The sequence below is a fragment of the Aegilops tauschii genome, chromosome 1 (genome assembly GCF_002575655.3).
Source record: "Aegilops tauschii subsp. strangulata cultivar AL8/78 chromosome 1, Aet v6.0, whole genome shotgun sequence".
Taxonomy (NCBI): Eukaryota; Viridiplantae; Streptophyta; class Magnoliopsida; order Poales; family Poaceae; genus Aegilops; species Aegilops tauschii.
This window is the reverse complement of record NC_053035.3, coordinates 420,973,902-420,998,789: the sequence shown is the minus strand read 5'-3', so window position 1 is coordinate 420,998,789 and position 24,888 is coordinate 420,973,902. Positions and strand designations below refer to the sequence as shown.

Genomic DNA, 24,888 nt, shown 5'->3' with positions numbered 1-24,888 from the left:
ATGAAAGAAAAGGGTATTAAAGCTGAAGATGTTAAGAATTTACCACCTATTGAAGAAATACATGGTCTTAATTTACCGCCTGTTGAAGAAATATATGATCTTAATCCATCACCTATTGAAGAAACTCATGGTCTTGATAACCCGACACAGGTAGTAAAGGTAAATTCTCTCTATAGATATGATAAAGCTGAAATCCCTCCTACTAAGTTTGCTAGCCAATGTTTGGATGAATTTGATAATTTTATGGTTAAGCAAGAAGACTTTAATGCTTATTTTGGTAGACAGTTAAAACAAAATGCTTATATGATTGAACACTTCGGTGATTATATGTCTAGAGTTAAAGGTGAACTTAAACTCATTAGTAAACATGCTTCTATGGTTACCACTCAAGTAGAACAAGTACTTAAAGCTTAGAATGATTTGCTAAATGAAATGAATAATAAGAATAATGACTATGCTGTTAGAGTGGCTACTAGAACTGGTAAAATGACTCAGGAACCTTTGTATCCTGAAGGCCATCCTAAGAGAATTGAGCAAGATTCCCAGAGAAATAATATAGATGCACCTAGTCCTTCTAAAAAGAAGAAAAAGAAAAATGATAGGACTTTGCATGCTTCTAGTGAACCTGTTGCTGACACACCTGAGAATCCCAATGATATTTATATCTCTGATGCAGAAACACAATCTGGTAATGAACATGAAACTAGTGATAATGTTAATGATAATGTTCATGATGATGCTCAACCTAGTAATGATAATGATGTAGAAATTGAACCTGCTGTTGATCTTGATAACCCACAATCAAACAATCAACGTTATGATAAGAGAGACTTTGTTGCTAGGAAACACGGTAAAGAAAGAGAGCCATGGGTTCAGAAACCCATGCCTTTTCCTCCCAAACCATCCAAGAAAAAGGATGATGAGGATTTTGAGCGCTATGCTGAAATGATTAGACATATCTTCTTGCGTATGCGTTTGACTGATATGCTCAAAATGAATCCTTATGCTAAGTACATGAAAGAAATTGTTACAAATAAAAGAAAGATACTGAAAGCTGAAATTTCCACCATGCTTGCTAATTATACTTTTAAGGGTGGAATACCTAAGAAACTAGGAGATCCAGGAGTACCAACTATACCATGCTCCATTAAAAGAAACTATGTTAGAACTGCTTTATGTGATCTTGGAGCCAGTGTTAGTGTTATGCCTCTCTCTTTATATCGTAGACTTGATTTGAATAAGTTGACACCTACTGAAATATCTTTGCAAATGGCCGATAAATCAACTGCTATACCTGTCGATATTTGTGAGGATGTGCCTGTTGTAGTTGCAAACGTTACTATTTTAACGGACTTTGTTATTCTTGATATTCCTGAGGATGATAGTATGTCTATTATTCTTGGAAGACCTTTTTTGAATACTGCAGGGGCTGTTATTGATTGCAACAAAGGCAATGTCACTTTTCATGTTAATGGTAATGAGCATACAGTACACTTTCCGAGGAAAGAACCTCAAGTCCACAGCATTAATTCTATTGGAAAAATTCCATCGATTATTTTTGGAGGTTTTGAATTTCCTCTTCCTACTTTTAAGAAGAAATATGATATTCTTATTATTGGGGATGTGCATATCCCCGTTGAGGTAACATAGTGTTATTCGAAATTTCTTCGGTTCCATGTTATTCGGAATGAGTTTGTTAACAAGACTTGATCAACCTTGTTAGTGGATTCCTTTTGATGAGCATGAGATGGATGAAATTAGAAGGCACAACCTTCCGTACCCTCCTTTTATTTTCTGTTATTTAGTTGAAGTAAAGTAAAAATAGTATTTTCTGTCTGTTTTCTGAATTATCCGTGCAATATAAAAATACCCCGAAAATAAAAGTTCTCCAAATGCCCTGAAATTGAAATATGATTTTTTCTGGAATATTTGGCACTGAGAACACATCAGGGGGAGCTGGCACCTGGCCACGAGGGTCAGGGCGCGCCCCCTGCCTCGTGGGCCCACGGTGGCTCCCCTCCACTTATTCCTGCACCCACACACTTCTTCTTCCTCCCCAAAAAATCACCATCCAGCTCAAGCACGAGTTCTAGCTCATTTTGCTGCGATTTTCGATCTGCTTGCTCAAAGCACCTCTCACAAAACTGCTTTAGGGGATTGTTCCTTGGTATGTGACTCCTCCATTGGTCCAATTAGTTTTTGTTCTAGTGCTTTATTCATTGCAAAATTGTGCTGCCTAGGTGACCATGTTCTTGAGCTTGCATGTCAAATTTATATGGTTCCAAGTAGTTCTAATGCTTGATATAGGCTCTAGGCACTTGTAGGAGTAGTTGCTATCAATTTTGTTGAGCTTGGTTCACTTTTATTTGAAGTTACTAAAATTTCAAAAAAATTCAGAAAATGATGAAGAGATTTTTGAGGGGCTCATCGAGCCAAAGCTCGAAGGAAAAGAAAAGTGAAGAAGCTGAGAGGCCCAAATATAATCTGCCTCGCACCGCGGAGGTTCGGCCGTGTGAATGGCCTTCCAATGATTTCTTGAGAGCAACCGGGATTTATGATGATTTTTATGAATTGGCTGAGAATGCAGGCCTCACCGACTTCCTCCGCGACCAACGCGAACAGTATCTCTTACTCACCAATACTTTCGTGCAAAACTTCTACTATTATCCTAAGGAATCACCTCCTTCAGTAGAGTTTCATTTATATGATGTGGTTAAGAAGATGCCACTAGATGAATTTTGCAAGGTTTGCAAAATACCCTTCGAGGGTAGTTTAGAGGAACCACATCGTAAAGATGTTGACGGGTTCATTGATACTATTACTGTAGGGGAAACTAGGAAGGTTTCCGATGCAAGAATCACTAGCATACATTTTCCTGTTTTACGCTACTTTGCCATTTTTGCTAGTCGTTGCTTAATTCGTCGCGGAAACTGTGGAAACCTTAGTGTTCCTGATATTATCATTTTGTTCCATGGTTTATTCTGCGATAACACTGTTAGTATGGGCGGTATTATTGCTAAACGGTTAAGTTTGAACCGTACAAAGGGCCCCATTTTTGGAAGTATTTACGCTTCACGCCTTGCTGCACATTATAACATACCTATTAGGCACTATGAAAAAGAAGAAAAATTGCTGCCCACTGCTTATTTAGATTATAAGAGTATGGTAGCGCATGACTTTATTGTTAAGAATAGGGAAGGGGCGCTTAAATACAAATTATTCTTTGATAAACATCACCCTGAGACTATTACCTTGCCTGCTCCTTCCTTGTTTGATTTATCTGCAGGACCGTATCTCGTTCCGCTGGCGGCCATTCACGCCTACCGGAACCCTACATCGGCCACGGAGCCGGAACCACAATTTGAACCTCCACGATAGTCTAATTACCAGTGGGATCCGGAGATGATTGCCAACCGGTGGCAATCGGAGTCTTCCGCATCGCAGTACGACCCCAGCTACAACTATGGATATCCGCCAGACCATCTGTGGCAATAAACCAACTTAGGCCAAAAGCCTAAGCTTGGTGGAGTACGTATTTCCCACCGACATTACATTTATGTTCACACACACTCATTGCTAGATGTCGGTGCTCATACTTTTTCATTGTATCATCCATTCTAGTTTATTTTCTTTTTCCTGCTTTCTTCTTGTGTGTTTGATAAACCTTAAGAAAACCCAAAAAAATTATTTCTTGTTCTTCTTTTGCTTGTTGGGAGCTTTCCCGTGTAAATAGTTTTATTTCTTTTTCTTTTCTTTGGGGGTCGATAGGAGAAGACCATAATAAAATTGTTGAAGTGGCTCTTATATGCATTACTGTTGATTTAACCAAGAGCCCATATTGCCTTGTCTTCTCCTGTTTATTGAATGCTCGCAGATTCCAGCTTAGTCCAATGCACGTGCACTCTTATTATTATTCACATCATTCGGACGTGCAAGTGAAAGGCAATTATGACGATATATGATGGACTGACTGAGATGAGAAAAGCTGGTATGAACTCGACCTCTCTTGTTTTTGTAAATATGATTAGTTCATCGTTCCTGATTCAGCCTATTATGAATGAACATGTTTGCAATGACAATTAGAGATTATAGTTGCTCGTGCCATGCTTGATTAGCTATGAGTTATAATGGTTTACCTTGCGTGCCAACATGCTATTAAAATGGTTGTGATGTGGTATAGTGGGGTGGTATCCTCCTTTGAATGATTTAAGTGACTCGACTTGGCACATGTTCACACATGTAGTTGAAACAAATCAACATAGCCATTACAATATTTATGTTCATGGGGGATTATATCCTACTCATGCTTGTACTCAATGTTTATTAATTTTAATGCATGTTCATGACTGTTGTCGCTCTCTAGTTGGTCGCTTCCCAGTCTTTTGCTAGCCTTCACTTGTACTAAGCGGGAATACTGCTTGTGCATCCAATCCCTTAAACCCCAAAGTTATTCCATATGAGTCCACTATACCTTCCTATATGCGGTATCTACCTGCCGTTCCAAGTAAATTTGTATGTGCCAAACTCTAAACCTTCAAATGAAATTCTGTTTTGTATGCTCGAATAGCTCATGTATCAACTAGGGCTATCCGTATCTTCCATGCTAGGCGGGTTATTCTCAAGAGGAGTGGACTCCGCTCCTCACTCACGAGAAAATGGTTGGTCACCGGGATGCCCAGTCCCATGCTTTATGCAAACTAAATCAAAATAATTGCAAACAAAACTCCTCCTGGGACTGTTGTTAGTTGGAGGCACTCGTTGTTTCGAGCAAGCCATGGATTGATGCTTGTGGTGGAGGGGGAGTATAAACTTTACCATTCTGTTTGGGAACCGCCTATAATGTGTGTAGCATGGAAGATATCGCCATCTCTTGGTTGTTATGTTGACAATGAAAGTATGCCGCTCAAAATATTATTTATCTCTATTTCAAAATTGAGCTCTGGCACCTCTGCAAATCCCTGCTTCCCTCTGCGAAGGGCCTATCTATTTACTTTCATGTTGAGTCATCACCCTCTTATTAAAAAGCACTAGCTGGAGAGCGCTGTTGTCATTTGCATCCATTACTATTAATTTATATTGGGTATGACTATGACTGGATCTCTTTTACCATGAATTACAATGTTTAGTCAGTCCTTGATCTTTAAAGGTGCTCTGCATTTATGTTTTGCGGTCTCAGAAAGGGCTAGCGAGATACCATCTTATTATATCATATTATGATTGTGTTTGAGAAAGTGTTGTCATCCGAGATTTATTATTATGGCTCGCTAGTTGATTATGCCATTGATATGAGTAAACATGAGACCTAAGTGTTATTGCGAATGTGGTTAGTCATAATCTTTGCTGAAAACTTGAATGCTGGCTTTACATATTTACAACAACAAGAGCAAACAGAGTTTGTAAAAGTTTTTCTTTATCACTTTCAGTTTATCAACTGAATTGCTTGAGGACAAGCAAAGGTTTAAGCTTGGGGGAGTTGATACGTCTCCATCGTATCTACTTTTCCAAACACTTTTGCCCTTGTTTTGGACTCTAACTTGCATGATTTGAATGGAACTAACCCGGACTGGCGTTGTTTTCAGCTGAATTGCCATGGTGTTATTTATGTGCAGAAACAAAAGTTCTCGGAATGACCTGAAACTACACGGAACGTATTTTTGGAAAATATTAAAAATACTGGAAGAAGAATCCACGTCAGGGGGCCCACACCCTGTGCACGAGGGTGGGGGCGCGCCTGCCCCCCTGGGCGTGCCCCCTGCCTCGTGGGCCCCCTGACGCTCCACCGACCTCAACTCCAACTCCATATATTCGTGTTCGGGGAGAAAAACACCAGAGAGAAGGATTCATCGCGTTTTACAATACGGAGCCGCCGCCAAGCCCTAAAACCTCTCGGGAGGGCTGATCTGGAGTCCGTTCAGGGCTCCGGAGAGGGGAATCCGTCGCCATCGTCATCATCAACCATCCTCCATCACCAATTTCATGATGCACACCGCCGTGCGTGAGTAATCCCATCGTAGACTTGCTGGACGGTGATGGGTTGGATGAGATTTATCATGTAATCGAGTTAGTTTTGTTAGGGTTTGATCCCTAGTATCCACTATGTTCTGAGATTGATGTTGCTATGACTTTGCTATGCTTAATGCTTGTCACTAGGGCCCGAGTGCCATGATTTCAGATCTGAACCTATTATGTTATCATGAATATATGTGTGTTCTTGATCCTATCTTGCAAGTCTATAGTCACCTACTATGTGTTATGATCCGGCAACCCCGAAGTGACAATAATCGGGACCACTCCCGGTGATGACCATAGTTTGAGGAGTTCATGTATTCACTATGTGTTAATGCTTTGGTCCGGTACTCTATTAAAAGGAGGCCTTAATATCCCTTAGTTTCCGCTAGGACCCCGCTGCCACGGGAGGGTAGGACAAAAGATGTCATGCAAGTTCTTTTCCATAAGCACGTATGACTATATTCAGAATACATGCCTACATTACATTGATGAATTGGAGCTAGTTCTGTGTCACCCTATGTTATGATTGTTACATGATGAACCGCATCCGGCATAATTCTCTATCACCGATCCAATGCCTACGAGCTTTTCACCTATTGTTCTTCGCTTATTTACTTTTCCGTTGCTATTGTTACAATCACTACAAAACCCAAAAATATTACTTTTGCTTTCGTTACCGTTACTTCCATACTACTTTACTACTAAATACTTTGCTGCAGATCTAGGTGTGGTTGAATTGACAACTCAACTACTAATACTTGAGAATATTCTTTGGCTCCCCTTGTGTCGAATCAATAAATTTGGGTTGAATACTCTACCCTCGAAAACTGTTGTGATCCCCTATACTTGTGGGTTATCAGGGCTCATCATCGCTTCCTCATAGTTCGTAGGTTTGTCATGGTAAAGTAACATGACCTCCAGAACAGGATTACCGTACCACTCTGGTGCGGATCTCACTCTGGTTGACCTACGAGGTTCGGTAGTAACTTGATCTGAAGTTACATGATCATCATCATTAGCTTCCTCACTAATTGGTGTAGGAGTCACAGGAATAGATTGCTGTGATGAACTACTTTCCAATAAGGGAGCGGGTACAGTTACCTCATCAAGTTCTACTTTCCTCCCACTCACTTCTTTCGAGAGAAACTCCTTCTCTAGAAAGGATCCACTCTTAGCAACGAATGTCTTGCCTTCGGATATGTGATAGAAGGTGTACCCAACTGTCTCCTTTGGGTATCCTATGAAGACGCATTTCTCCGATTTGGGTTTGAGCTTATCAGGATGAAACTTTTTCACATAAGCATCGCAACCCCAAACTTTAAGAAATGACAACTTTGGTTTCTTGCCAAACCACAGTTCATATGGTGTCGTCTCAACGGATTTAGATAGTGCCCTATTTAACGTGAATGCGGCTGTCTCTAATGCATAACCCCAAAACGATAGTGGTAAAACGGTAAGAGACATCATAGATTGCACCATATCTAATAAAGTACGGTTACGATGTTCGGACACACCATTATGCTGTGGTGTTCCAGGTGGCGTGAGTTGCGAAACTATTCCGCATTGTTTCAAATGAAGACCAAACTCATAACTCAAATATTCTCTTCCACGATCAGATCGTAGAAACTTTATTTTCTTGTTACGATGATTTTCCACTTCACTCTGAAATTATTTGAACTTTTCAAATATTTCAGATTTATGTTTCATCAAGTAGATATACCCATATCTGCTCAAATCATCTGTGAAGGTCAGAAAATAACGATACCTGCCGCGAGCCTCAACACTCATCGGACTGCATACATTAGTATGTATTATTTCCAACAAGTTTGTTGCTCGCTCCATTGTTCCGGAGAACGGAGTCTTAGTCATCTTGCCCATGTGGCATGGTTCGCAAGCATCAACTGATTCATAGTCAAGTGATTCCAAAAGCCCATCGGCATGGAACCTTCATGCGCTTTACACCAATATGACCTAAACGGCAGTGCCACAAATAAGTTGCACTATCATTATTAACTTTGCATCTTTTGGCTTCAATATTATGAATATGTGTATCACTACGATCGAGATTCAATAAACCATTCACCTTGGGTGTATGACCATTGAAGGTTTTATTCATATAAACACAACAACAATTATTCTCTGACTTTAAATGAATAACCGTATTGCAATAAACATGATCAAATCATATTATGCTTAACGCAAACACAAAATAACATTTATTTAGGTTCAACACTAATCCCGAAAATATAGGGAGTGTGCGATGATGATCATATCAATCTTGGAACCACTTCCAACACACATCGTCACTTCACCCTTAACTAGTCTCTGTTCATTCTGCAACTCCCGTTTCGAGTTACTAATCTTAGCAACTGAACTAGTATCAAATACTGAGGGGTTGCTATAAACACTAGTAAAGTACACATCAATAACAAGTATATCAGATATACCTTTGTTCACTTTGCCATCCTTCTTATCCGCCAAATACTTGGGGCAGTTCTGCTTCCAGTGACCAGTCCCTTTGCAGTAGAAGCACTTAGTCTCAGGCTTAGGTCCAGACTTGGGCTTCTTCACTTGAGTAGCAACTTGCTTGCCGTTCTTCTTGAAGTTCCCCTTTTTCCCTTTGCCCTTTTCTTGAAACTAGTGGTCTTGTCAACCATCAACACTTGATGCTTTTCTTGATTTCTACCTTCGTCGATTTCAGCATCACGAAGAGCTTGGGAATCATTTTTGTTATCACTTGCATATTATAGTTCATCACAAAGTTCTAGTAACTTGGTGATAGTGTCTAGAGAACTCTGTCAATCACTATCTTATCTGGAAGATTAACTCCCACTTGATTCAAGTGATTGTAGTACTCAGACATTCTGAGCTCATGCTCACTAGCTGAGCAATTCTCCTCCATCTTGTAGGCAAAGTGCTTGTCAAAGGTCTCATACCTTTCGACATGGGCATGATTCTGAAATACTAATTTCAACTCTTGGAACATCTCATATGCTCCGTGGCGTTCAAAACGTCTTTGAAGCCCCGATTCTAAGCCGTAAAGCATGGTGCACTAAACTATCAAGTAGTCATCATATCGAGCCTGCCAGACGTTCATAATGTCTGCATCTGCTCCTGCAATCGGTCTGTCACCTAGCGGTGCATGAAGGACATAATTCTTCTGTGCAGCAATGAGGATAATCCTCAGATCACGGATCCAATCCGCATCATTGCTACTAACATCTTTCAACTTAGTTTTCTCTAGGAACATATCAAAAATAAAACAGGGGAGCTAAACGCGAGCTATTGATCTACAACATAGACATGCAAAATACTACCAGGTACTAAGTTCATGATAAATTAAAGTTCAATTAATCATATTACTTAAGAACTCCCACTTAGATAGACATCCGTCTAGTCATCTTAATGATCACGTGATCCATATCAACTAAACCATGTCCGATCATCACGTGAGATGGAGTAGTTTTCAATGGTGAACATCACTATGTTGATCATATCTACTATATGATTCACGCTCGACCTTTCGGTCTCCCATGTTCCGAGGCCATATCTGCATATGCTAGGCTCGTCAAGTTTAACCCGAGTATTCTGCGTGTGCAAAACTGGCTTGCACCCGTTGTATGTGAACGTAGAGCTTATCACACCCGATCATCACGTGGTGTCTCGGCACGAAGAACTGTTGCAACGATGCATCCTCAGGGAGAACACTTATACCTTGAAATTTTAGTAAGGGATCATCTTATAAGCTACCGCCGAACTAAGCAAAATAAGATGTATAAAAGATAAACATCACATGCAATCAAAATATGTGACATGATATGGCCATGATCATCTTGCGCCTTTGATCTCCATCTCCAAAGTACCGTCATGATCTCTATCGTCACCGGCATGACACCATGATCTCCATGATCTTGATCTCTATCAACGTCGTCACATGGTCGTCTTGCCAACTATTGCTCTTGCAACTATTGCTATCGCATAGCGATAAAGTAAAGCAATTATTTGGCGCTTGCATCTTATGCAATAAAGAGACAACCATAAGGCTTCTGCCAGTTGTCGATAACTTCAACAAAAACATGATCATCTCATACAATAAATTATATCTCATCATGTCTTGACCATATCACATCACAACAAGCCCTGCAAAAACAAGTTAGACGTCCTCTACTTTGTTGTTGCAAGTTTTAGGTGACTGCTACGGGCTTATCAAGAACCGTTCTTACCTACGCATCAAAACCACAACGATTTTTCGTCAAGTATGTGCTGTTTTAACATTCAACAAGGACCGGGCGTAGTCACACTCGATTCAGCTAAAGTTGGAGAAACTGACACCCGCCAGCCACCTGTGTGCGAAGCATGTCGGTAGAACCAGTCTCCCGTAAGCGTACGCATAATGTCGGTCCGGGCCGCTTCATCCAACAATACCACCGAATCAAAGTATGACATGCTGGTAAGCAGTATGACTATTATCGCCCACAACTCACTTGTGTTCTACTCGTGCATATAACATCTACACATAAACCTGGCTCGGATGCCACTGTTGGGGAACATAGTAATTTCAAAAAAATTCCTACGCACACGCAAGATCATGGTGATGTATAGCAACGAGAGGGGAGAGTGTCGTCCACGTACCCTCGTAGACCGTAAGCGGAAGCGTTATGACAACGCGGTTGATGTAGTCGTACGTCTTCACGATCGACCGATCCTAGTACCGAACGTACGGACCTCCGCGATCTGCACATGTTCAGCTTGGTGACGTCCCACGAACTCACGATCCAGTAGATCTTCGAGGGAGAGTTCTGTCAGCACGACGGCGTGGTGACGGTGATGATGAAGCTACCGACGCAGGGCTTTGCCTAAGCACTGCTACGATATGACCGAGTGATACGTCACCAACGTATCTATAATTTTTTATTGTTCCATGCTATATTATATTCTGTTTTGGATGTTTAATGGGCTTTATTATACACTTCTATATTATTTTTGGGACTAACCTATTAACCGGAGGCCCAGCCCAAATTGTTGTTTTTGCCTATTTCAGTGTGCGCAGAAAAAGAATATCAAACGGAGTCCAAACGGAATGAAACCTTCGGGAACGTGATTTTCGGAACAAACATGATCCAGAGGACTTGGAGTCCACGTCAACAAATCAACCAGGAGAGCACGAGGCAGGGGGCGCGCCTACCCCCCCCCCCCCCAGGCGCGCCCTCCACCCTCGTGGGGCCCATGTTGCTCCACCGACGTACTTCTTCCTCCTATATATACCTACGTACCCCCAAACCAACAGAGGCATCCACGAAAACCTAATTCCACCGCCGCAACCTTCTGTATCACCCTTTCCTCTTCAAGGGAAAAACCAACGTAGTGCTCTAGTGCATCCGTTGCATGGCAATCCCTACTGACTCACATTGATATCTATTGATGGGCATCTCCATAGCCCGTTGATACTCCTAGTTGATGTGAGACTATCTTCTCCCTTTTTGTCTTCTCCACAACCACCATTCTATTCCACATATAGTGTTATGTCCATGGCTCACGCTCATGTATTGCGTGAAGATTGAAAAAGTTTGAGAACACCAAAAGTATGAAACAATTGCTTGGCTTGTCATCGGGGTTGTGCATGATTAAATACTTTGTGTGATGAAGATAGAGCATAGCCAGACTATATGATTTTGTAGGGATGACTTTCTTTGGCCATGTTATTTTGAGAAGACATAATTGCTTAGTTAGTATGCTTGAAGTATTATTATTTTATGTCAATATTAAACTTTTGTCTTGAATCTTTCGGATCTGAACATTTATACCACAATTAAGAGAATTACATTGAAAATTATGCCAAGTAGCATTCCACATCAAAAATTCTGTTTTTATCACTTACCTACTCGAGGACGAGCAGGAATTAAGCTTGGGGATGCTTGATACGTCTCCAACATATCTATAATTTTTTATTGTTCCATGCTATATTATATTCTGTTTTGGATGTTTAATGGGCTTTATTATACACTTTTATATTATTTTTGGGACTAACCTATTAACCGGAGGCTCAACCCAAATTGCTGTTTTTTGCCTATTTCAGTGTTTCGCAGAAAAAGAATATCAAACGGAGTCCAAACGGAATGAAACCTTCGGGAACGTGATTTTTGGAACAAACGTGATCCAGAGGACTTGGAGTCCACGTCAACAAATCAACCAGGAGAGCACGAGGCAGGGGCGCGCCTACCCCCCCCCCCCCCAGGCGTGCCCTCCACCCTCATGGGGCCCATGTTGCTCCACCGACGTACTTCTTCCTCCTATATATACCTACGTACCCCCAAACCAATAGAGGCATCCACGAAAACCTAATTCCACCGCTGCAACCTTCTGTACCCGTGAGATCCCATCTCGGGGCCTTTTTCGGCGTCCTGCCGGAGGGGGCATTGATCACGGAGGGCTTCTACATCAACACCATAGCCTCTCCGATGATGTGTGGGTAGTTTATCTCAGACCTTCGGGTCCATAGTTATTAGCTAGATGGCTTCTTCTCTCTCTTTGGATCTCAATACAAAGTTCTCCACGATTCTCGTGGAGATCTATTCGATGTAATCTTCTTTTGCGGTGTGTTTGTCGGGACCGATGAATTGTGGGTTTATGATCAAGTTTATCTATGAAAAATATTTGAATCTTCTCTGAATTCTTTTATGTATGATTGATTATCTTTGCAAGTCTCTTCGAATTATCAGTTTGGTTTGGCCTACTAGATTGATCTTTGTTGCAATAGGAGAAGTGCTTAGCTTTGGGTTCAATCTTGCGGTGCTCGATCCCAGTGACAGAAAGGGAAACGACACGTATTGTATTGTTGCCATCGAGGATAACAAGATGGGGTTTATATCATATTGCATGAGTTTATCCCTCTACATCATGTCATCATACTTAAAGCATTACTCTGTTCTTATGAACTTAATACTCTAGATGCATGCTGGATAGCGGTCGATGTGTGGAGTAATAGTAGTAGATGCAGGCAGGAGTCAGTCTACTTGTCGCGAATGTGATGCCTATATACATGATCATACCTAGATATTCTCATAACTATGCTCAATTCTATCAATTGCTCGACAGTAATTTGTTCACCCACCGTAATACTTATGCTCTTGAGAGAAGCCACTAGTGAAACCTATGGCCCCCGGGTCTATTTTCCATCATATCAATCTTCCAACACTTAGTTATTTTTATTGCCTTTTATTTTACTTTGCATCTTTATCATAAGAATACCAAAAATATTATCTTATCATATCTATCAGATCTCACTCTCGTAAGTGACCGTGAAGGGATTGACAACCCCTTTATCGCGTTGGTTGCGAGGTTCTTATTTGTTTGTGTAGGTGCGAGGGACTTGAGCATGGTCTCCTACTGGATTGATACCTTGGTTCTCAAAAACCGAGGGAAATACTTACGCTACTTTACTGCATCACCCTTTCCTCTTCAAGGGAAAAACCAACGCAGTGCTCAAGAGGTAGCAGCGAGGTGGAATATGGTGGAGGGGGGTACCGCACACGGCTTGGAACAATCAACTTGTGTGTTCTAGGGTGCCCCTGCCCCCGTATATAAAGGAGCAAGGTGGGAGGCGGGCCGGCCTTGGGGCGCACCAAGGAGAGGGGGAGTCTTCCTCCTAGTGGGAGTAGGACTCCCCTTTCCTAGTCCAACTAGGAAGGAGGAAGGGGGAAGGAAGGAGAGGGAGAGAGGGAGGAAAGAGGGGGCGCCGCCCCCCTCCTTATCCAATTCGGACTCCCAAGGGGGGGGGGGGCACGGCCAACCCTAGGCCCTCTCCTCTCTGTCCCACAAGGCCCATGTTGGCCCATTATATCCCCCGGGGGTTCCGATAACCCCCGGCACTCCGATAAATATCCGGTGACCCCCGGAACTCATCTGGTGTCCGAATATAGTCGTCCAATATATCAATCTTTATGTCTCGACCATTTCGAGACTCCTCGTCATGTCCGTGATCACATCCGGGACTCTGAACTATCTTCGGTACATCAAAACACATAAACTCATAATACCGATCCTCACCGAACGTTAAGCGTGCGGACCCTACGAGTTCGAGAACTATGTAGACATGACCGAGACACATCTCCGGTCAATAACCAATAGCAGAACCTGGATGCTCATATTGGCTCCTACATATTCTACGAAGATCTTTATCGGTCAAACCGCATAACAACATACATTGTTCCCTTTGTCATCGGTATGTTACTTGCCCGAGATTCGATCGTCGGTATCTCAATACCTAGTTCAATCTCGTTACCGGCAAGTCTCTTTACTCGTTACGTAATGCATCACCGCGCAACTAACTCATTAGTCACATTGCTTGCAAGGCTTATAGTGATGTGCATTACCAAGAGGGCCCAGAGATACATCTCCGACAATCAGAGTGACAAATCCTAATCTCGATCTATGCCAACTCAACAAACACCATCGGAGACACCTGTAGAGCATCTTTATAATCACCCAATTACGTTGTGACATTTGATAGCATACAAGGTGTTCCTCCGGTATTCGGGAGTTGCATAATCTCATAGTCTGAGGAACATGTATAAGTCATGAAGAAAGCAGTAGCAACGAAACTGTAACGATCATAATGCTAAGCTAACGAATGGGTCTTGTCCATCACATCACTCTCATAATGATGTGATCCCGTTCATCAAATGACAACACATGTCTATGGTTAGGAAACATAACCATCTTTGATAAACGAGCTAGTCAAGTAGAGGCATACTAGGGACACTTTGTTTTGTCTATGTATTCACACATGTACTAAGTTTCTGGTTAATACAATTCTAGCATGAATAATAAACATTTATCATGAAATAAGGAAATAAATAATAACTTTATTATTGCCTCTAGGGCATATTTCCTTCAGGCACTTCACACATGCTTTCTCTTTCTTTTCCATGATGACTTCAAATCTTTTTGTCATCTTGGTAGTCGCCCCTTCCCGCTTCTCTTTCTCCTCCTTCCTCCACCAGTTCCTTTTGACCTTGTTGGCTGGCTCCAGCCCTCTTTTTGTTGGGGCAGACGGATCACCATCTTTGGCTTACGAGATGGCGGCTAATCGGGCGGCGCAACTGCTAATTCCTCGCTCCTCTATTTTTGTGGCGGTGCGTGTGGCCGAGTTGACCTTATAGGCGGCCATAGTCAATGGGTCCTCCGACTCTGGCGGCACGACGATTATCTCCATCAGCTCCTCCGTCGGCTCCATCGTGGCGTCAGACGATGAAAAGGGCAGGAACTTGGTTAGAGGGTGGCGACGCTCGGAGCGGAGATGGTGGGAAATTGCAGGCTTTTTCATGCGAAAACATTGCGGAATGGTCCAAATGCGCGGGCTCAGCCTTAGTTTTGGCTGGGTCTGGGATGTTGGATGCCTACGTGGCAGAGGTCCGAACGTCCGCAAACCTCCCCTAGCTTTCTGGCCAGTTTGTGGGATTGCGGACGCCCAAATGAGCCCACGGACATTTGAGGCATGACATAGGATGGCAAAAATCATCCACACACCCCGGTCCGGACGTTTTAGGGGCGAGTTGGAGTTACCTTGACACCCTCAGCGTGCGGAAATGATATAGATCGCTCATTGTGAGTGTTAAGATAACAATTTCAGATAATTTTCATGTTTTAAAATGTTCTGAACCTAATTTTTTTGAGAATGTTCATAAATTTAAAAAATGCTTTAAATTTTTCAAAAATTTATTTGGAAATTTAATTTTTTTTTGGATTTAAATTCACTATTTGAAAAGTTGATCGTTTTAAAATCCTCACGCGTATTACAAATTTGCAAAGCTTTTATTTTCAAATCCAAGAACATTTTTTCAAATGGGTGTTTTTTTGACTTCGTGAACATTTTTCAAATCGACGAACAAATTTTGCATTCACAATATTTTTCGAATTTGTCAATTTTTTGAACTCATGATCATTTTTGAGTTCGTGAATATTTTTTGTAATCTGCACAAAATTTTTGAATTCATGAACATTTTTTGCATTTGATTTTTGAATCACGAACATTATTTTTAATTTCGCAATATTTTAATTATAAAACCGACATAGGTAACAAAAATCGACGTAGGAAAAAACCATGTGTGAAAAAAAACTGCGCTCATGGGCCGGCCTATTATTGCGAGGCTGTGAGCAATGCGCTGCGGGCGACGCGATCGCAGGCCAGGCCTAGCCCGCAGATGTGAATCGCAGGCAAGCTCCAGGGTCCACGCGAGGCGCTACTTTTCCTTAAAAAAAAAGGCGAGGCGCTACCGAGGGAGGAAACAGGGAAGCGAAGGCGGCGGCGCGGGCGACGAGTGGAGACGACGACTGCCGGCTGCCGCCTTCTCTCCGGTAAGATCTGCATCTCCTCTACCTTCTTCTCTGGTGATGGAGCCCTCAGCCTGGCTGGCCCCTTCCTCCGCCCCGGCACCGGCACCTCCCTCCGCCTCTCCCCTCCTCCGCCCCGGCCCCTGTTGTCCGGAGCCTTCCTTGCAGTCTTTGGCCAGAGCCCAGAGATGCTGCTTTTGCCACTGGGGTGGGGTCGTGGGGTGACCTATCTCCTCACTGGATTTAACACCAACTGTTTAACACTGTTGTAGTTAGTATCTGGTTCTGAAGAACATCACACGGATTACATAGGAAACAGATGTGGGATAGGGTATCCTAGGTCCGCCGCTGATAGTTCTTCAGTAGCTTTTGATTGGAAACCGAAACATGCACTGCATAGAAGGTGCAGGGCTGAAGCTGCTTGCAACTAAAGCCAGGATAGCACTTGATTCGGTATCGCATATTGAACATACTTGGTCAGCCATATTGTGGTGCTTAGTACTACACATACAGATATAATAAGTGGTTGCAGCCTGTCATTATTCGCTGCTGTATGATTCTTCAGATTATATATAGTTCTTTCAGAGAGAATTTCAGATTATGTGTTACTGTTATAGTGTTTGTAGGCTAGAGTTGCACTCGGAGATGCTGCTTCATTTCACATGTCTCACCGGAGAATATGTTTTACTTTTTAAGTTTTGATGCTTGGTTTAATTAAATATTCAAGTCTATATCCCCATGAGAACATTAGCACCCACATTACACACTAGCACCCACCAAGAATGCAATGTTTCTTTCTGTTGTATACTAGAGGAACTAGAAGGAGCTTCCACCTTTGTATTAGGCTGACTGAATTTGGCATCTAGCTGAGAACAGAATGTGGGCTGCACCATTCTTATTATTGCTAAACTGTTCTGCGATGTCTAAGGAATGTCGTCTTCTGATAATTAATTAATCATGTTTCTCACTCATTGTATTAATCTGTTCTGTAATTTTCAAACAGGGCTTCTAGCAATCTTTGAGGTGCATTTATTAGGCAGTGCATCATGTTGTCTTTTTTATAGAGTTACAGACATGCCCTACTCCTTTCAATGACATTGATTCATCTGTTCAAATTCGAGGAGAAATTTACAACACATTTGTACTTCTATTGTTAACATGAAAATTACCCTGGTTAGAATTGTTCTACCAGGAAAAGAAAAAAAAATAGCATTTGATTGTCTGGGTAAGGTGCTTTAATTGCCTGCTGCAAGATAGTTCTATTGGGTATGGTAGATCATTAAATTTTGTTTTACAATTTTGGAACCATGATTTTCAAGTTCCCGTTTTTCCTTTCCAAGTCTAGCGGCTGTTGTAGAAGTTGACTGAGCTACCTTTAGTCTGTGCACTTGATCTACAAAACTAAGTAGGTGAGTTGGTAGTGGTGGATGGAATTGCTTAGGGATGGAGCAGGGGGAGATGTCGTGTCTCGGGCTAGAGTATGGGGTGGAAGGGTGATGTGGTTCGTCTGATGGAGATGGACCCAACAAGGCCGGACAAAATGGGTACCGATCCTGCCGCAATCAACATGATTGGATCGCACCAAGCCAAACATAAGGCGGAGCAGAGGCCCCGGTGGGGAGAAATGGCGAAGAGCGAGGGTTAACTCAGGCGGCGGCATAAAGGCAAGCACGTGTTTGGTTCTATTGCCTGGACACTGATCTAGAGATTTTCCTTAGACGACCACAAGGTGTTCGTTCAATTGGCCAGTACAGGCTGAACGCTGTTTCGTCATGAACACTGAGCATGGACTAGATGCAGCGAGGTCGTACTTTTGTAATGCAAATGTAGCTAGTTCATGCACACTTACTCTGGTTATCAACAAATCTGTTGCAGGCCAAAGAAACCATAGGTGGCAGGAGGATGGAGGTGAAGCTCAAGGACCTCGTCCCGGCAGCGACTAACACAGTGAACACGACGTTCATCGTGGTTGACAAGGCGCCACGCCCGGCCCACGCAAACGCGCACGGCAGGGAGGAGACATGCCCGTCACTAGTGGCTGACGAGACGGCAGCGGTGCATTTCCTTCTGTGGGGCACCGAGTGCGATGCCTTCGAGTCTGGGGACATCGTGCGGCTCACGAGTGGCATCTTCTCGTACCATAGAGGCAACAACCTGTTCTTGCGCGCCGGGAAGCGAGGACGAATGGAGAAGGTGGGCGAGTTCACCATGATGTTCGTCGAGACGCCCAACATGAGCGAGGTGAGGTGGGGGCCCGATCCAGGCGACCCAAGGAAGATGGTGCAGGAGGCTGTCGTGTCGCCCTACTCCCAAGTCTTCAAGCCGCTGCATTGATGCCTATCATTTCAGGCTTCCAGCTCATTGTTGCTAAGTCTCATTAAATCATATGCAATAGTGCAATACTAACCGTGGTAGTAAATTATGCAACACTAACCACTTGCTGAGTTTTGTATGCTTTCTCCTTAAAATGTCACTGGGCCATCGTTCTAATGTCTTGAGATGTTTCTCATGTAAACGGAGCTCATAGAAGATTTAGCTAGCCAAAAGTATATCCCAAGCTGTGTTGATGTGAACAACAGTGTAACTTTTCCCCTGAAATGTTCAAAATACAACTGAAGTTGTGGGCAAGAGTTTGATTATATGTTACCTAGATAATTTTTTGTGTTTTATGAAATTGCTCAACTGTTGGTCTCATAATTTGATTACATAATGGTTGAAACACTGAAATGCACTGAAATTCTGATGGTTTTTGATTTCTGCTTTTCCTTCTTGGCAGACTTCCGGTTCTTGAAAAGGCTTATTCTTGTCCATGGACGATACTCGCACAACCGTACTGCCTTCCTTTCGCAGTATTCATTCTACAAGTCATTGTCAATTTGCTTTATTCAGATACTCTTAAGTCACAAACAAAGTCACAAGTCCTTATTTCACCTTCAGATCTTATATGTAATATCTTTCTCATATTTCATTTAAGCATACTGGATACTAGTTGCTCTTGTCAGCATTCTCATATTGTATGCATGCAGTTTTTCTTTTGTTTCAGTTATTGCCGAACAAGTTTATTCAATTCAGTTAGTTGGATGGCTTATAATGTCTTCTATGCAAGCATTCCTGTTCTAACTACTGCTCTGGACAAGGATTTATCTGAAAAGACAGTGGCACAGAACCCAGAAATTTTACTTTACTGCCAGGCTGGAAGGTAGATTATATCTCCTTTCATTTGTTGTTGACAGCATCCATATGTTCTATATATTCTGTTAGTAACTTGGTATATGCAATAAATTATCTGTAATTTTTTGGAATCAAGTTTTGTTGCCTTCACTAATACAGTATGTGCATATTTTGCAGGCTTTTAATCCAAGTACTTTTGCTGGTTGGTTTGGTCGATCATTATATCATGTGAGTACATCTTTGGCGCACCATGCGATGCTTCTAATCTGCAAATGACAGTTGCAAAAAACATGAAATAATTTTCATGCATTTCACTAGAATTATGAGTTCTTAAACTCAGTAAGTAGTTACTGTCAACTTGTTTTTTTTTTTAAATCTATGAACTACATTATTTACTTGTTATTTACTCGCGTTCCTTCACTCGTACGAAATGTGGGTACATTGTATTTCTAGTGAATGGCCTCTGTTATCTGCACATTATTAGTGACTAATGGAAGGTGCTCTGAAAGCTAGTAACAGCGGGCATTCTTGCGGTGGACTGAAGTTAATTCACGAACTACATTTTTTCATAATTCTTTGTTTCTTGCTGCTATTACGCGGATGGGTTGGTGCGGGTTGTGGTGAGGGGGCAAGGGAAGTCTTATTAAAATAGAAAGGTCATGGAGAGGAGACTGAACCAACCAATTTGTAATAATGCACAGATTTTGACGTGGCTGATGAGAGGTTCTTCTTTTCTTGGTTGGTTTCAGGCAATTGTTATTTTCTTAATCACCATTAATGCTTATGCCAATGAAAAAAGTGAGATGGAGGTGTCGTCAATGGTTGCTCTCTCATGAAGTATTTGGTTGCAGGCATCTGTCTGTTGTGACATTAGAGATGAAGTTAGAAAGCAAAGATCTTGAATCATAATGCTTATAACAACTTATGCATTGTAGACTATACTTGTTCTAACGCATCTTTCCATTTTGCAGTCCTTTCACTTTTCTGCAGTTTCTGGCTATATGGGGAAACTTTGCTGCTTTCTACTACATCATAAATTTCTGTATCAGCAGTTCAGCACCATACCAACTGCTGGGATGTACACTATCATGTACCGCCTTTGTAGACAGCCGCCATACTGGATAACAATGCTGGTAACTGGTAAGTATTGCTGTCATGTTGTTTTGCTTGGTTTATAATTGCACACACGTTTCTCACGACGATATGATATCAATGTTTCAGCTAATCAGTGGAGTTGGCATGGGTCCTGTAATAGCTCTGAGATATTTCAGATGTACATACAGTCCTAGTGCTATTAACACTCTTCAGAAGGCCGAGCGATCACGTGGCCAATGTAATCTGGAATCTCAACTGAGATCAGTGAACGATAATTCGACCAGCTATCGAGCGACGATGGTCAAGAATAATATCTCAGTTCATGAGCCCCTATGGCATCCAGGAGATCACTAGCATCGTCAACATTTGACATCTTTCAGCCAGCTCAGTCAAGGGTTCCTGCTGCAGTGCTGCTTATCCCAGAAATATTAAAACCAGTTAACCTTTGGTAGTCATTGTAGCACAGGTTATACCCTCAACAAAGGAAAAAAATGGAATGACAAATAATAGAGGTCTGTTGAATTAAATGTGTTGTATAGCCAGTAGAAAAAAAAGTTGTATTATACAGTGCCATTATCAGGATCATTGTTTTTAAGGCGGCAAGGCGACCTAAGGCGAGCACCACCCGCCTTAGCGCCTAGGCTACGAAAAAGCAAGCCTACTTACTACGTGTTTTCCTTTATTGGCAAAGACGCCTAAGCGCCTAAGACGGGCATATTTGTAAGGCGCTGCCAGGGCGCCTTATCGCCTAAGCGTCTAAGGCAGGACGCCTTAAAAACAATGATCAGGATTAACTAAATATTGCCCAGGCTATAGATGAACTGCTTGCAAGGACGAAGAATGCTAATACTTTGGTGGAAAATTAGAATGCTGCGTTACTCATTATTATGTACTAGAAAGAAAAGTTGAATGAGTGGACGCAAACAAATATAAAAGGGTCACGCTTGCGCATGTGAACTTAAGTCTGACGATAAGGATCATGAGATGTGCACCTGCAAAAATTATTAAATTATTAAATAAAATAATTTGTGAGCACATCGAACGCGTAAACGCGGCAGCTGATTCCGCGGACCACGTCTAGGACTGGGACAAGAATCGCCCACCGGCCACCGCACCGCCTGTTCCACGTTCTCATCCACGCGTTCGTCGTGGCTCGCGGTCCCTCGCGGACACGGTCAGCGATCAACGGCAACCTCGCCACACACAGGGCATCACATCGCATGGCCCGTCGCGACCCGAGCAACCTAGAAATTTCCCGGTCCGTTCGGTGCGTCCCACGCCCCAACCCAACCCGAGACGGACGCGCGTCGCGTGGCTTTGCCGACCTACCTCTACCTGCCGTCCTCCCACCCACCCGAGCCAAACCTTTTGATTTCCACCGCCCAGCGCCCACCCGTCCGCCAGCGCGGCGAAGCCGTGTCCGGTAAGGAAAGGAACCGGTTGGCGCCAGGCCGCCTCCCCCTCCCCCACCGCCTCCGCGGCGGCTATAAAACGCGCCCAGGTGCGCCCTCTCCTCCCCGCGCTCCGGTCCCGTCCCTCCTCCGACCTTTCTCGTTCGTGACGGGCCGCGCCCCCGCTCTCGCCTCCTCGCGTTTGCGCGACTGTTTCCCCTTCCTTTCTCTCGTCCCTCGCTTCGAATCGCGTCTGATTTGAGTTCATTCACTCGTCGTCGCCGTTGCCTTGCTGTGCTCGCAGGGCATTCGAATCCGGCCCGTGTCCTCCGCCTCCGTGCGAGCTCGGGAAGCGATCGATCGGGGGATTCATCCACTTGTGGCCTCCGTTTGGTTTGCGATTCTATCTCTGAATCTGTTTTGTGTGTCCGCTTCTGTTTGCAACTGCGGATCCTGTGTTCCTCGTATTCGTATTCGCATCCGCGCGCGTTGGTTGCAGGATCGTCGAGCCTGGTTTTCGGAATTGGAGCTCTAAATTGTGGAGCTGGAGGCCGAGGCAAGGTCAGTTTCCCGTACGTGCTCGCTCAGATCGGTTGCTTGGTTCCTGTCACCTGCGTTCGCCCGTGATTTCAGATTTAATCATCCGTTAGAACGAGGTGGATTAATTCGAGGCCCTCGTGGATTCTTGCATATAACGAGTTCTGATATGTGAAGTTTGATTTCTGTACATCGTTATTTTGATTGACTGGTTACGGTTCAGCGGTTATTCTGATATGGTCAAATCTTCTCGGGTGATGATGCTTTCGACCTCTTACCAACCTGGAGCCGGTGATCTGAGTTTGGATAATAATTAAATCCCTCCCAGTTTAGTTTCTTGTTTTCCCCCAGTAGTCAACGGCAATTCTGATTTCAATCTGTTGGTGCTTCTCCAGATATTGGATTACAAGGCATAGGGTGGAGCGGCCTATCTTGACCTGTGTTTGGATGATTATTATATTACCCCCTCTGTTTAATTCCTTCATCTACACGGCTCAGTTTTAGTCGGTTCTGATTTAGATCTGTTGATGATTGTCCAGAAATTGGGATTATACGGCTTAGCGGGAGCGACTTGTCATCTTTCATGCCCTGTGTTTGGATAATCATTACTCTCTGTTTATTTCCTTTCTCCACAGTTCAGTTAGTGTTGGCACAATTCTGATTCGGATTTTGGATTTGTTGCTGGTACTTCAGATGTTGGAATCACACGGCTTAGCGGGTGGCCCAGTTTTCCCTCGGCACGGCGGTTCTTCTGTGGCTCAACATTTTCTTACTCATCAATAATATAATTAGAACACACCAGACAAGTTTCTCTGCCTTAGTTTGTCATTCTCAGCTCTTGCAGAAACCATCTTGGAAGGGATATAATTGGAATCGGTGCTGTCTACCTGACCTTCTCAGCCCAAACTTCCTTACAACTTTTACCTCCTCGTTTGAAGCATACTTTAGTTGATTCTAGTTTTCCAATAATTTACAGAGGCGTATCGTGCTCGTTGCAGGTTTGACGAATGCAAAGTCCAACCTGATGCTGAGTTGAATCTGTTTGCAGTTTTTTCTAATCAATTCATCATTACTTAGATAACCTTTAAGATCTTCTCACTAGGCAATATTTTGAATTCAGATTTATCTCAAAGGTGCACGAATGGAGCTTCAAACTTGGCAAATCCTACAAACAAAAAAGAGACTCCTCCATTTTTAACTCTTGCCTCCTCTTTTTTTATATCACGTAGCTACTTCTTCATGCCTTTGATTTAGGCTTTTTTGCTTCTGCCCCTGTGATTGCAGATTTATTTTAGCCCAGAGAGTGCTGGTAGTGAGTCGAAATCTGTTAAAATCGTTTGGTTTGCAATCTATCTCTATGCGTTTCAATTCGTTATCTGTACTCTTATCCTGTCGACTGCAGGCCATATTTAGGAAGTTTGTGCTTATGGGCAAATCTCTGTACAGTGAGTCAGGTCAGTGTTCTATCAACGGTTTGTTTGGTTTAGTTGTGTTCCTCCACACATTGGTTGCAGGATTGGATCTGGAATGTGGAGATCCCTTTGGTGTTGTATGTTGAAGGGGATTTGAGCAGGTCAGATTTAAATGGCTATCGCTGGTGTGGTCTTCTGGTTCTCATCACGCATCATCAGCTAATATGAGGTGGATTAGAGGTCCTGGTGGATTCTTATTGTAGCAGCTGATCGCACTTTTGGTGTGTGTTTGTGCTCCTTTGCTTGCAGCAGATGCAGGAGTGTAGTATTTCTGCACAGATGAATCATAGGGTGGAGGTTTGGTTTCTGTTTGTCGTTTTGATTGATTGGATAATGAAGCTTAGGATCTCTTGCCAACCTGAAACTTGTGATCTGCAGTTGGATAATGAATTTCATCCCAATTCAATTTATTTGGTTTGCGCAGTACAATTAGTCCTTGGCAGTTCTGAATTCGTTTGTGGTTTTCCAGAAATTGGGCTTAATAAGGTTTAGCAGGAGCAACCTATCTTCTTGTTGATCAGTGTTTGGATGATTATGAACCCCTCTATTTAATTCATTCTCCACAATTCAACTTTAGCCCCCCCACAGTTCTGATTTGGATCTGTTGCTGGTTGTCCAGAAATTGGGATTATATGGCTTAGCGGGAGTGACCTATCTTCTTGCTGACCTGCGTTTGGATGATCATTACTCTGTGCTTAATTTCTTCTCAGCTCAATTAGTTGTCCAACAATTTTGATTTAGATTTGTTGCTGGTTCTCCAGAAATTGGAATTATACGGCTTAGCGGGTGATCCTATGTTTCCTCAGCATGGCGGTTCTTTCTGTGGCCCAACATATCTGACCTTTTGTCCTCCCTTGATAATTGAACTTTCTAGACATTTG

The 24,888-nt window shown here is 42.8% G+C and overlaps 1 protein-coding gene across 2 annotated transcripts; it reads left to right on the top strand.

Moving 5' to 3' along the window:
- The first annotated feature begins 16,241 nt into the window (after window positions 1-16,241).
- Window positions 16,242-21,259, top strand: LOC109768870 (uncharacterized). Of its 2 annotated transcripts, XM_020327606.4 has the most exons (6): window positions 16,242-16,365; window positions 18,217-19,287; window positions 19,368-19,540; window positions 19,690-19,740; window positions 20,484-20,652; window positions 20,734-21,259. In XM_020327606.4, the coding sequence occupies exon 2, from the start codon at window positions 18,244-18,246 to the stop codon at window positions 18,673-18,675; it is 432 nt and encodes a 143-aa protein (XP_020183195.1). In that variant the 5' UTR covers window positions 16,242-16,365; window positions 18,217-18,243; the 3' UTR covers window positions 18,676-19,287; window positions 19,368-19,540; window positions 19,690-19,740; window positions 20,484-20,652; window positions 20,734-21,259. The 2 variants fall into 2 exon arrangements, with proteins under 2 accessions (XP_020183195.1, XP_073356163.1); XM_073500062.1 differs by having other exon boundaries at window positions 18,217-19,540.
- Window positions 21,260-24,888: the final 3,629 nt, after the last annotated feature.

Bases quoted from the DNA above. Each gene is read 5' to 3' on its own strand.
- LOC109768870 (XM_020327606.4), top strand. From the start codon at position 18,244: ATGGAGGTGAAGCTCAAGGACCTCGTCCCGGCAGCGACTAACACAGTG.